Source organism: Danio rerio, chromosome 20 (assembly GCF_049306965.1).
Source record: "Danio rerio strain Tuebingen ecotype United States chromosome 20, GRCz12tu, whole genome shotgun sequence".
Classification (NCBI taxonomy): Eukaryota; Metazoa; Chordata; class Actinopteri; order Cypriniformes; family Danionidae; genus Danio; species Danio rerio.
The window spans coordinates 54,265,490-54,278,587 of record NC_133195.1 but is presented as its reverse complement, the minus strand read 5'-3'; the positions used below and the strand labels follow the sequence as shown (position 1 = coordinate 54,278,587).

Here is a 13,098-nt window from a genome sequence, read left to right as displayed (position 1 = left end):
CGAGTAAATAAAAGTGTTTAACAGCTTAATGTTATTGCAATGTAGATTTTACGAGTAAATAAAAGTGTTTAACAGCTTAATGTTGTTGTAATGTAGATTTTACGAGTAAATAAAAGTGTTTAACAGCTTAATGTTGTTGTAATGTAGATTTTACGAGTGAATAAAAGTGTTTAACGGCTTAATGTTGTTGTAATGTATAGTGTAATGTAGATTTTATGATTAAATAAAAGTGTTTAACAGCTTAATGTTGTTGTAATGTAGATTTTACGAGTAAATAAAAGTGTTTAACAGCTTAATGTTGTTGTAATGTAGATTTTACGAGTAAATAAAAGTGTTTAACAGCTTAATGTTGTTGTAATGTAGATTTTACGAGTAAATAAAAGTGTTTAACAGCTTAATGTTGTTGTAATGTAGATTTTACGAGTAAATAAAAGTGTTTAACAGCTTAATGTTGGTGTAATGTAGATTTTACGAGTAAATAAAAGTGTTTAACAGCTTAATGTTGTTGTAATGTAGATTTTACGAGTAAATAAAAGTGTTTAACAGCTTAATGTTGTTGTAATGTAGATTTTACGAGTGAATAAAAGTGTTTAACGGCTTAATGTTGTTGTAATGTATAGTGTAATGTAGATTTTATGATTAAATAAAAGTGTTTAACAGCTTAATGTTGTTGTAATGTAAATTTTACGAGTGAATAAAAGTGTTTAACAGCCTAATGTTGTAATGTACAGTGTGATGTAGGTTTTACTAGTAAATAAGTTTAACAGCCTAATGTTTATGTATATTTTACGAGTAAACAAGTCTTTAACTCATCAGCTTAATGTTGTTGGTTCGGTTTTCTTCTACTGTTTTATTTTCCGTACATTTTTATTGCTGTAGTTCATGAATTAACCCTAGTGAACCCTTTGACTGACCAATTGAACAGAACAAGACTCCTTTTAGCCAATTATTACCTTTCAACACAAACAAAACCAGCGACAAACACTACAAAACAAAACTAGCATCAGTCATTCACTCACGGTTAGCATGAAGCGCCAGGTCTGCTGGTGGAGAACGGGGCGATGTTTCCAATCAGGTCCGGAAGTCAGGATGTGTGAGCGCCCACAGCTCAGGCGTCTGAGGTTCAAGTGGATCAGCGGTGATTTCATGAGCTCAGTAAATCTGCTTTAAACCTGACAGACGCACACCACCCTCTTCATTACCGCCACAAACACTACTGCTTCCATCATATCCTAACACGAGAAATCTCTTTGAAGCGGTCAGTAGGCTAGTAAATGTGTTTAACATACAAATTAACCATATCGATTTTAACTCACATTCAGGCCCCCTCAGAAAGAGTTTGTGCCCCCCCAGTGTTTATAAAGGATTGTTCACTCAAACTGAAAATTCTTCCTGTAATTAATTATTAACACTCCCGTCGTTCCAACCTTAAGAACACACATTTAAATATTTTAAAATATATGACATAGCAATTGAATTATGAAAATGGTGAGATTAAAGCTAGTCCTATAGTCCAGAGATCCGGTCCCCGCGTCAGGTCAGGTGCGCCCGTAAATAGCCTTTAAAACGCGCACACGGCGATGGAGGCGTACTCAACTCACAACGGAGAAAAGTGGATGACATGATAGGAGCAGCTTAATTCATTACATGCTTTGGTTAACTAATTATTTAAACACAACTCTCTTGAGCTCTAAAAGGAAAAAACACATAAGAAATTAGCTGTAAAATTAATTTTAGCAGAGACGCAACTGCCAGTCATTTATTAGTTCGGGAAGATGTAGCCTAATAAAAATGTTTTAATAAAAACAAATAGTTTACTGCACAGTCCCACAGTAGGCTACACTATAAATAATATTTTAATTAATTTATTAATATTATTATTAATATTATTACAATTAAACTAAAATTGACGACGCAGAACTCTCTGAATGTTTGCTTTCATTTTCCTAAAAAGCGCACTTTTACAGTTGTGTAGAGAAATAAACCAATGTGCAGCAGCAGTCAAGATATAACACATAATAGGCCTAAATGCCTTTTGCGTTTATTAAGTCAAGTTTGCAGTGTTATAAATGGAATATAGTGCTTAAGTGGATTTATCGCGGATCAACCGAGAAACCTCACGTGCTGCAGGTAAGCAGAATGATAATCTTTTAAAAATGTCATTTATGCTATACTGCTTTTTGCTCATACAAAATTAAACAACATTAAATATATTGTAGATCTATTTTAAGAGCTAAAATACAACATATCGAGTTTGTTTTGACTTGTAGCTCATGGCCCTAAAATGAAAATAACCTGAAAACAAGCTATTAAAAAGGCTTAATAAATTAAATAATTAATAAATAAAATTACGGGTAGGCTTAGTAACCTAATGGTTTATGATGGTTTACAATATCACGAAAAACACACTTATGATAGACTAATATAAATCTGTTTTTACATTTAAAATTAGGAAAAAAAAAATTAGGCTATAGCATGTTGAGTTGCGTGTTATCCGTGCCAAAATTTTACCAATTTTCACGGTAATAACATGTGAATTTTTGGTATCTTTTTTTGGCTACCCTAATGCATTAAAATGAAACTAAGTAATTGTTTTAAATGACATTAGATTGTAACATTTAGCTTTTCCCTGACACTGATGTTGGTTCGATAATAGGCTACGTGAAGCGTGATGACTCGGTTAAGCTGATTTCACTATATTTACCGGTTAAATGAAGTCTGATCGTGGGTCAGCTTGCATGTGTGGGCATAATTTGACGTCTTTACCTAAAACTTTAAACATTCATAGCCCTGTCATTTAAAATAAAACGGAAATTAGGAGAATAACATATGATTTAAAGCACTCGTTTGGCACTGAAGCCATCATCCGTTTGCATTAATAAGCTGTATGCATTACTATCGTTAATAAAATTCGAATAGCGAAACTACATATTGTTATTACAATTAAAACGTAGCATATATAACTGCCTTAGGTCAGTAACTTAGGCAGTAATGCAAAGTAATAATAAATGTGAATAAATAGCCTAAATGAAAGAAACAAGAGACCAAAATGAGTCACCAGGTCTAGTGCCCCCCTATGGATTTAAAGTGCCCCCTCAGTTTTGACTTCCTGGCGCCGGGCCTGCTCACATTGCTAGGTAAACAATTCAAAATATTATAGGAAATAATCTGAAAAATACTCTATTTAGATATACTTTAGAAAATATTTGAAAACAATTAACAGGAGGGTGAATACATTTGACTTCAATGGAAACTACCTTTGAGGTAACATTCATTCATTCATTCATTTTCTTGTCGGCTTAGTTCCTTTATTAGTCCGGGGTCCAAACTTATCCAGCAAGTTTTTATGCAGCAGATGCCCTTCCAGCCACAACCCATCTCTGGGAAACATTCACACACACATCCATACACACACTTATACACTACAGACAATTTAGCCTACCAAATTCACCTGTACCGCATGTTTTTGGACTGTGGGGTTAGGTTTCTCATTATTATTCATAGCGGAGTTTTCTTATCCTATGAGAAGAGCCGGCTGCTTAATTGTTCATGAGAGCACGCGCTTTCCGAAGGCAAGACAGACCTGCCAGTGCCAAGCTGTGAGATCCTACCTTGATGACTTGGTGAAACCGCGTCCACGGACCAACGGCACACAGTTATTAGCGGTTCATGAAGGGTCGTATGTGTTTGTTTCCATCATCCACGGGGTTTGTTGCATGTTTTTCCCCGCGATGCTGTCAGGGCGGAGACAGCAAAGCTGTTTGTGTCCAGCAAGCATTTTTGTCGGGAGAGCAGTGAGAATTGGAGAATGGCGGACGTTGTCTTTTATCAGGAGTTCGTTTGAAACTGTATCGAGACCACCTCTTCAAGCAGGTCTCGGTATGTTTTTGGTCCGCTTTTGGTGCTCACTCGAGTATGATTGCTGCATTCACACCTGCCAAAACTAACCGCATCAAGAGGGAAAATGAACTCTAGTGCGATTCAACCAGACTAAATAACGCAGGTGTGAAAGCACCCTAAATTATTTACTAAAGGAGATACATGTTGTAATATGTCGTTCACTATAAAGTTCACTATTCAAACAATCAAGATTTCAAGATACAGAATTTCAGTGTGTAAAGGACAAGGGTGCAAGCCTAAGCTGAACAACCGTGATCTCCGATCCCTCAGGCGGCGCTGCATCAAGAATCCTCAGTATATATGATTTAATGAAATGCGTATTATGCATAATAAATATGTATACTTAATTTATTTAAATAAAATTATATGTGTTTAAATTCTAAGAAAATCAAAGGTATTATGACTAAAAGCTGACTGGTTATTATTTATTCATTCATTTTCTTTTTGGCTTAGTCCCTTTATTAATCTGGGGTCACCACAGCGGAATGAACCGCTAACTTATCCATCATATGTTTTAGGCAGCGAATGCTGTTCCAGCTACAACCCATCACTCTCATTCACACACACACACACACACACACACACACACACACACACACACACACACACACACACACACACACACACACACACACACACTACGGACAGTGTTTTAGCTTACCCAATTCCCCTAAAGCGCATGTCTTTGGACTGTGGGGGAAACCGGAGCACCCGGAGGAAACCCACGTGAACATGGGGAGAACATGCCAAACTCCATACAGAAATGCCAACTGACCCAGCCGAGGCTCGAACCAGCAACCTTCTTGCTGTGAGGCGACAGCACTACCTACTGCGTCACCACGTCGCCACTGGTTATTATATATTGTTAAATACACGTAAAATGCAAAGCGGCTGAACACACTGAAAGCGATTTCCTTTTCTGAAAATGCGAGGGGCACCGCACTGCCTTTTTGTTGAAAAGAAAAACAGAAGTGTGCTGCACTTTTTACGTTGCTAGGCAACCACTGATTCAGCTCTGTATTAAGCGTGACCGCTGCTGTTGATTTTGTTATGTGCACAGTTTTTGAAGTCATACAGCTCTGGATAACTCGAAACAGCGACCGCTAGTCTCTTCTCCTTCTTTGAAATCTCTGTAGTCATCATGACAACACAAACACAGCTTTCACCTCAACGAAAACCCCGCTTCGTTTCGACACTGAAAAAGGATGCGATTGTAAGGACGCACTTTTTTTTCAACTGCAGATGAGATGCTAAATGTAAAATGCACGGATGAAAGGTAAATACAAAAATATGTATAAATTAATAAACAACAAAATCAACAGTTTTCCTGAGAAATCGACAACAATCAATCAAGTTCCATATGACAGCCATCTTCGTTTTGAAGAATTCCCCTTCCACCTCTACTCGTCCTCCTTTTCCAGATGGGTGGCACGGTGGCCCAGTGGTTAGCACTGTTGCCTCACTGCAAGAACGTCTTTGATTCTAGTCGTTAATAACACCAGCAGATGTTTCTGTGAGAGTTTGCACGTTCTCCCTTTGCTCACGTCGGTTTCCTCCCACCAGGGCGGGAGTGGGACTCCTTTTCAGGAGCAGTATTAGCCAAGCAGACATTACATGTCTTAACACTAAGGGCTCTATTTTGACGGTCCATGCGCAGCGCGCAAAACGCAGGGCGCAAACACTTTCAGGGCGTGTCAGAATGCATTTTTGATAATTTAAGGATGGGAAAATCCGCTTTGCGCCGTGGCGCATGGTCTAAAAGGGTTGAGTTTATTTACTTAATGAGTTATAGGTGTGTTTTGAGAATAAACCAATCAGAGTCTCATCTACCATTCCCTTTAAGAGCCAGCTGCGTCGCGCCAAGAGTGCATTCGCTATTTACAGGACGTAAAGTAAGTTCACTTTCGCTTTTGCTCTCGTGGATAGGGAAACCTTACCACACATACATCAATTAGCCTATAAACAATTAATTTCGTTTGTTAAGCGCAAAGTTTTGTTTCAAAACTATTTCTGAATTCAGTTCTAATTTCCAGCAAACGAATAAATGATCAATAATAATGAAATGTGTTCAAAATACGGAGTTATTTCCAAATACACCTGATATGCCCCATATGGTCTAAAACCTGACAGGTGGGCAAATCTAAGCTTGTTTTTAATAAAACAAATACAAATATGCATATAATAAATAATACTGCTAATAATAATAACATTATACAAAAGCAAATTGAATGAACTGAAAAAGCCTCCCTAGATGCAGTGCTTTTTTAATTCATGTAGGCTAGAAATGAATGTTTTGTAATATTTTAATCATTTATATTTATATCCTGTATATATCATTATTATATATATATCCTTAATATTTTATATCTTTTTCATATGTAAAGATATTTGCGTATTGCTCTACATCTTGTGTGTAGTGTGTAAGCCAGGCGCACTTTGCGCCAGACAATAGACCGACTTTGTTCTGGTCTAAAGATCAGACTATTTACAGTTTCTCAAAATAGTAACGCGCCAAAACACGCCTGCTTTTTTTAGACCAGAACGCCTATGGGTGCACATATGAGCGCAAATTCATTTGCTATTTAAACAGCATGGCGCAACACCTCAAAATGACCCTTGCGCCGAGCTAAAAGTAGCAAAAGACTATTGCGCCGCGCCTTGCGCCACATTGCGCCGGGTGTATGATAGGGCCCTAAAAATGAAAAACATAGTAACAATTTACTCAAGTGAGGTTCGAACTCAGGTCGATGGCATCGTAGCGGAACATGCAAACCACTGGACCACAAAATAAGTATGCTAACCACAGTATTACTTTCTATTGATGGCTTAATCTTTATCTCCCCTTTTCTGATCAAGTTATGTCAGATTTATTTATGTAGTGAATCGTCTGATTTTTATTGAGCAGGTGTAATATTCATTAATATTAATTATTCGAATTCTTATATTCACTAAGGTGCCGCTGTTTGGGGTCGAATGATAGTTACATCATCATCATTACATCATCATCATTAACCTGCATGCTGCATTTTGCTCACGGGGCTGAGAGAAAATAAATAAAAAGAGCAGAGCTGCGGCAAAATAATGAATAAAAAGAGTGAGACTATGGTCAAATAAATAAATAAATGAATAAAGTAGAATAAACGGATCCCAGCCCTTACGGCCAAAAAAACGGACTGGCCCACCGGGAATTCTCCTGGTCCGCCTGAATAGCCAATCCGGGCCTGCCTTTCACCATCCAAAAACATGCAAAGTTAATTGACTGATCCAAATCAGCACCATAGACATGCTCTTAGCAAGTAGTTATCTCTTCAGGGCAATCACTATCTGTTCATTAGTAATGTAATGTAATGTAATGTAATGTAATGTAATGTAATGTGTATTTATATAGTGCATTTATTGTGTATGGCCATACACCCAAAGCGCTTCACAATCATGATCGGGGTCTCTCCACACCACCACCAGTGTGCAGCATCCACTTGGATGATGCGACAGCAGCCACAGGACAACAGCGCCAGTGCGCTCACCACACACCAGCTATAGGTGGAGTGGAGAGACAGTGATAGAGCCAATTTGGTGGAAGGGGATGATTGGGAGGCCATGATCGTAAGGGCCGATAGAGGGACTTTGGCCAGGACACCAGGGTTACACCCCTGCTCTTTCACGAGAAGTGCCATGGGATTTATTAACGACCAAAGTGAGTCAGGACCTCGGTTTAACGTCTCATCCGAAAGACGGCGCCCACTGACAGTGTAGTGTCCCCTTCACTTTTACTGGGGCATTAGGACTCACACAGACCTCAGGTTGAGCGCCCCCTGCTGGCCTCACTAACACCACTTCCAACAGCAACCTGGTGTTCCCTAGTGGTCTCCCATCCAGGTACTAACCAGGCTCAGCCCTGCTTAGCTTCAGTGAGTAACCGGTCTTGGGCTGCAGGGTGATATGGCTGTGGCAGCTACTACAGCAGGGGTGTTCTCGAGTGCTACCTGAGCTCAAACTCTTGCAAACAGGAGGGAGCCCCGTGCTTGAGGATCTCATGTGCTCTCTCACAGGACAGCATGTCAAACAAGCTTTATAATCAATCATCAGCTATGTGTGAACTCTTGAAACAGCGTGTAAGATCAGGCATAAAAAACATTGCATGTATATTAAAAATGCAAAACAGCATTTAAATCACACACACTGGTTAAGGAATTATGTTTTTATTCGTTTTTTATTACAAGAAAATTCCACAATGCTATTTTTATATAATGATCAAGGATTTTTTTTTAATTATTGTAATCTCTCTCATTAGGTTCTTATCATTATACAGAAAATGTTATTATACAGATTTGTTCAATGTCTCCTTCATTGCTTGGTCATATTTCCGCAGGAGTGCTGGTCACATTTATCTGTACAATTCAATTTATGTAATATATTTGATTTTAACTGTACATTTTTGTGTGGTTGATTAAAAAGGCAGTCAGCACTTAAATAAGCTGTTGTTGTATTCTTTTTTTTTCATCATCGGTTTATTTAAAGTATATTCAAATAAAATGCTCGCCCGTGACTCCGCCCCCTGGGAGGAGAGGGGCGGGGCTACACCAGGTCATGTGATTATAAGGAAGCTTCAGGGATTGGGTGAGGGGGCGGCGTTCCCCCGACTCGAGCTCCGCCCACCCAGGCGTTTGGCACTGCGCACACAAACAAGACTCACAGGATAAACGACAAGCAAAGCTCTGTGTGATGGCAGAGAAATGATGCGCACTAATGGGAGGAAAAAGGAAAAAAGTGCCACGTCAAATGACACGTAAGACAGAAAGTGCCACTCTCCGGAGTCCAGATTTCAAGTTGTTGTGTTCTCCCTCGATGTCAGAGAGGAAAAAACTCCCCCAAAAGCAGTCTTGTATGTTAAAATGGGGAAATAATACTCTCTTTTTAATTTTTTCTTCTTCTTCCTCCTGGCAGGCACCTACAGTTTTTCTATTAAAATGCTACAGCTATAAGATCTAGCATTGAACACACAAAGCAACTGCAATGAAAAGAACAAAGTTGCCTTAATATAATAATAATAATTAATAATAATAATAATAATGAGAAGAAAAATGCAATAATAATAATCATAATAATACAGAATAAATCTCTTTTTTATAATTAGATTTTATAATTTTAAAAGTTATATTTTTCTTTCTTTGAAATATTTTTTTTTTCTCTCATATGTGATCGAGATGTTGACTATACTTCGGCGTTTTCCAAATCAATAAAAACTAGCTGTGCCGTTGCATATTACAGTCAATGATATGTGAACATGCACCGTGAACCACCCGTCCATCTCTGTCTTTCTATTTGTGTTTCTGCTCATCATAGACGGCCGATGACCATGACGTCCACCACCTCGCCCTTGTGCAGCTCCACGTATTGCTCAGTTTTGGGAGGTAGCATCAGGAGGCCGTTAGCGCTGCGCATGCTCATCAGTCTGCTGCTGACCTGGTTACCTGGAGAAACGGCACACAGAAAAAAGGGTAAGAAAAATACAGTGCTCAGGAAATGCATGCTTCAGTCTACATTTTTATGACATAAAATACATTGAAAATCCACGAGAGGGCGCATTTTTGCGAATCTGAAACGTGTTGCTTAAGGTATGTTTTGTTTTAGGTTTCAGATGACAAATTCACTAGAGGACGGCAATCTTTGCGAATTTGAAATACATAATTTAGATTAAGTTTTGTTGTATGTTCCAGATGACAAATCCACAAGAGGGTGCATTTTTGCAAATTTGAAATCTATGATTTAGGTTACGTGTAGTTGTACGTTTTAGATGACAAATCCTCTAGAGGGCACATTTTTGCAAATCTGAAATGTGTTATTTAGGGAACATTTTGTTGCACATTTTAAATGACAAATCAACTAGAGGGCGTACTTTTGTGAATTTAAAATCCATTATTTAGGTCACGTTTTGTATGTTTCAGATGAGAAATCCACTAGAGGGCACATTTTTGCTAATTTAAAATACATTATTTAGGTTACGTTTTGTTGTATGTTTTAGATGAAAAATCCACAGAGGGCGCATTTTTGCCAATTTGATTTAGGTTATGTGTAGTTGTACAATTCAGACGACAAATCCACTAGAGGACGCATTTTTGCGAATTTGAAATACATTATTTAGGTTACGTTTTATTGTATGTTTTAGATGAAAAATCCACTAAAAGGCACATTTTTGCAAATCTGAAATGCGTTATTTAGGGTACGTTTTGTTGTTCAATTCAGATGACAAATCTACTAGAGGGCGCATTTTTGCCAATTTGAAATACCTTATTTAGGTTACGTTTTGTAGTACAATTCAGATGTAGAATCCACTAGAGGGCGCATTTTTGCCAATTTGAAATACATTATTTAGGTTACGTTTTGTAGTACAATTCAGATGTAGAATCCACTAGAGGGCGCATTTTTGCCAATTTGATTTAGGTTACGTTTAGTTGTACAATTCAGATGACAAATCCACTAGAGGACGCATTTTTGCCAATTTGAAATACCTTATTTAGGTTACGTTTTGTAGTACAATTCAGATGTAGAATCCACTAGAGGGCGCATTTTTGCCAATTTGATTTAGGTTACGTGTAGTTGTAGGTTTTAGATGACAAATCCACAAGTGGACACATTTTTTTTGCATTTTTGAAATGTTACTCAGGGTACATTTTGTTATACATTTCTGATGAAAAATCCAGTAGAAAAATCCCTGTCTACATGTTTGCCAATCTCAAATACATGACTTAGGGTACGTTTCGTATAACATTTCAAATGACAAATGCACTAAAAGTTGCATTTTTGAGAATCTGACATACGTTCCTTAGGGTACATTTCATTGTACATTTTAGATGACAGATCCACTAGATGGTTTTAATGGTCATTTTAAAGCCTTGATGGAATCATGAATTCTAATAAACAACCTTTAATTGTCAACTACAGCTGTTCTGGACAAATTCATTTCCATAAGAAATGTCTGTAATAATAACAATAGATTTGTGACCTGTGCTCTGTGCCCATGGCAGAGGTTCCTGATGGTGCCATGTTAAAATACAGCGGTGATACTCCGGACGCGGATCCAGCTTCACATCACAGGACAACTGGAAACAACACAGGGATTTTTCAATAGATTGTAAATGGATACTCACAATCTACTTACCATTCAGCAAAGAAAACCAAATTTTATACACTTACTTAAGTGTACTTAAAGTATACCTTTTCATAAGGGTTATCACCCCTAATGAAGAGTAAAATAGTGTGACCCTGGCTTTTATTATGGTGGGTTTTCAATTATAGTACAATGGTCAATGGGACAAAAACAGCCCCCAACATAATGAAAGGGTAGTCCATTTGACCAGAGTGTATTGTAGAGTTTTTGAAAATCATCAAATCATTTTCCCAAAATATGTGTCAAAATAAGATGTCATCATCCCATTTGCTGAAAGTTGTGGCCAAATTAAGACTTGAAATCAACCCCAGAGTGGCTTAAAACATCACCGACAGCACATAAGGGTGAAAAATCTTTAAATAAATGGTCCAATAACAAGAAAAGTGCAGCGTAGTTCATTTTGCTAAGGATCATCACCCCTAGTGAAGTGTACAATGCTTTTACCCTGGCTTTTATAATGGTGGGTCGAGGGTCTAATATCCCCTGCATCTTCCTCAAGGCGGGAATGACGAAGAGGTTACACGTTACGACTGCAGACACAGGATTACCTGGAAGAAAAACCCAAATCACACACTAATAGAGGACGAACGGTGAAATGTGTGTGTTCAGTTACAGGCTAGTATATGTGTTATGAAGAAATACACCAATAAACTCTCTCACCGTCCCTACCTGGCAGAGCAAAGATAAGTTTTCGAGACCCGTCCATATCGAGAGTGGCAAATGTTGTGGGGAGACTAACAGAAGACAAACCAGAGCTCAAAACCAGCCTCATTTTCACAGTCTGACACTCAACGTCAGGGTGTTTTCATGCTGCTTTATATGAGAGATTATTACACTTTACTATTATACGCTTAATGATGGAAATGAACTCAACTGAGATCTCTTAGGAAATGGTCTCATCATGCTATTATTGTGAATTACACTTTAGTTTCATATAGTCAATTACGTATTCTTGTTTATTACATGTCGATAGAGTGGTGCACTTATTTTTGGCAATGATTTTTTTTGTGAGGCTTTTTTACAAAATAGTATTAAAGCGATATAAAAATGATAAAATTACTATTAATTATTAATAGTATAATTAATAATTTAATAATAATACATTTAATTAATAATAATTTAATTTAATAATCATTTTATTTAATAATAATAATTTAATTAGTAGTATAAAACGAACAATTTAACGAATTATAATTATATGATAATTTATAATAAATCAATTAAAATAAAATATTTTTTTACACAAGATTAATAATAACATTGAAAGCTATGCAAACACGTATCCAGTGTTTTGTGCAAGAAATTGAAACATTTTTACAAAATATTATTCAAAAATGTCTTTTCCTCCCAAATTTACTAATAATTATTATGAACATAACATAACTCTAATTATAAAAAAATATCATAATATTTATGTGCAATATGTCTATTAATAGCATTTAAAGCTATGCAAACACTGATGCTGTGTTTCATGTGGCAAATTAAGATTATTATTAATATTATATTATTATTATAATTATTATTATTATTATTATTACAATATTATAATATTTATTAATATTGTATTATTTTTACAAATACAAAAATTACAAAATTATTATAAATTATCATTAATATAACTTGTTAAAATAACAAGTAAATAAATGTAAATATATATAATAATTTAGAAAAATGTTTAAAACAGAATAATTGTAAAACAATAGCATTTAACATGCAAACAGATTCTGTTTTATACAATATATTATTTTTATTTAAAATTTAAATATGTAAAAAAATTACAATTAATTATAATTCTATAAAATAGTTTTATTATTTTTTAAAAACATTATTAAAATGTGATATAGCTAATTTACACATAACAATTTATAATAAATTACTAAAAATAAAAGAGTAAAAGAGAAAATATAACTGTTTGTGTACATGTTTTAAGTTTAAGCTACGCAAACATTGTTTAATGCAAGAAATGAAGACGTCTTTTCACAAAATGCTATAAAATTACTGTTCAAAATAATCTACAAAACTACAATTAA

At 36.2% G+C, this 13,098-nt stretch overlaps 2 protein-coding genes across 40 annotated transcripts in view; both read right to left on the bottom strand.

Annotated features, from left to right (window-relative positions):
- pals1b (protein associated with LIN7 1, MAGUK p55 family member b) overlaps positions 1-1,140 on the bottom strand; it is a 77,734-nt gene extending 76,594 nt beyond the window's left edge. For 11 of the 12 annotated variants that reach the window (XR_012395334.1, XR_012395335.1, XR_012395341.1 and 8 more), the window contains exon 1: positions 1,020-1,140. The gene's annotated coding sequence lies outside the window, so the exon portion shown is untranslated. The remainder of the gene's footprint in view (positions 1-1,019) is intronic. The other variant, NM_001177747.2, reaches the window with a different exon arrangement.
- A 7,592-nt stretch (positions 1,141-8,732) lies between these two features.
- The window catches only part of gphnb (gephyrin b), a 150,642-nt gene continuing 146,276 nt past the window's right edge, over positions 8,733-13,098 (bottom strand). For 14 of the 28 annotated variants that reach the window (XM_073932013.1, XM_073932014.1, XM_073932017.1 and 11 more), the window contains 4 exons: positions 11,738-11,802; positions 11,513-11,616; positions 10,904-11,000; positions 8,733-9,371 (listed from right to left, as the gene is read on the bottom strand). In XM_073932013.1, the coding sequence (XP_073788114.1) occupies positions 9,238-9,371; positions 10,904-11,000; positions 11,513-11,616; positions 11,738-11,802 (400 nt within the window). In that variant the 3' untranslated portion in view covers positions 8,733-9,237. 28 annotated transcript variants of the gene reach the window in all.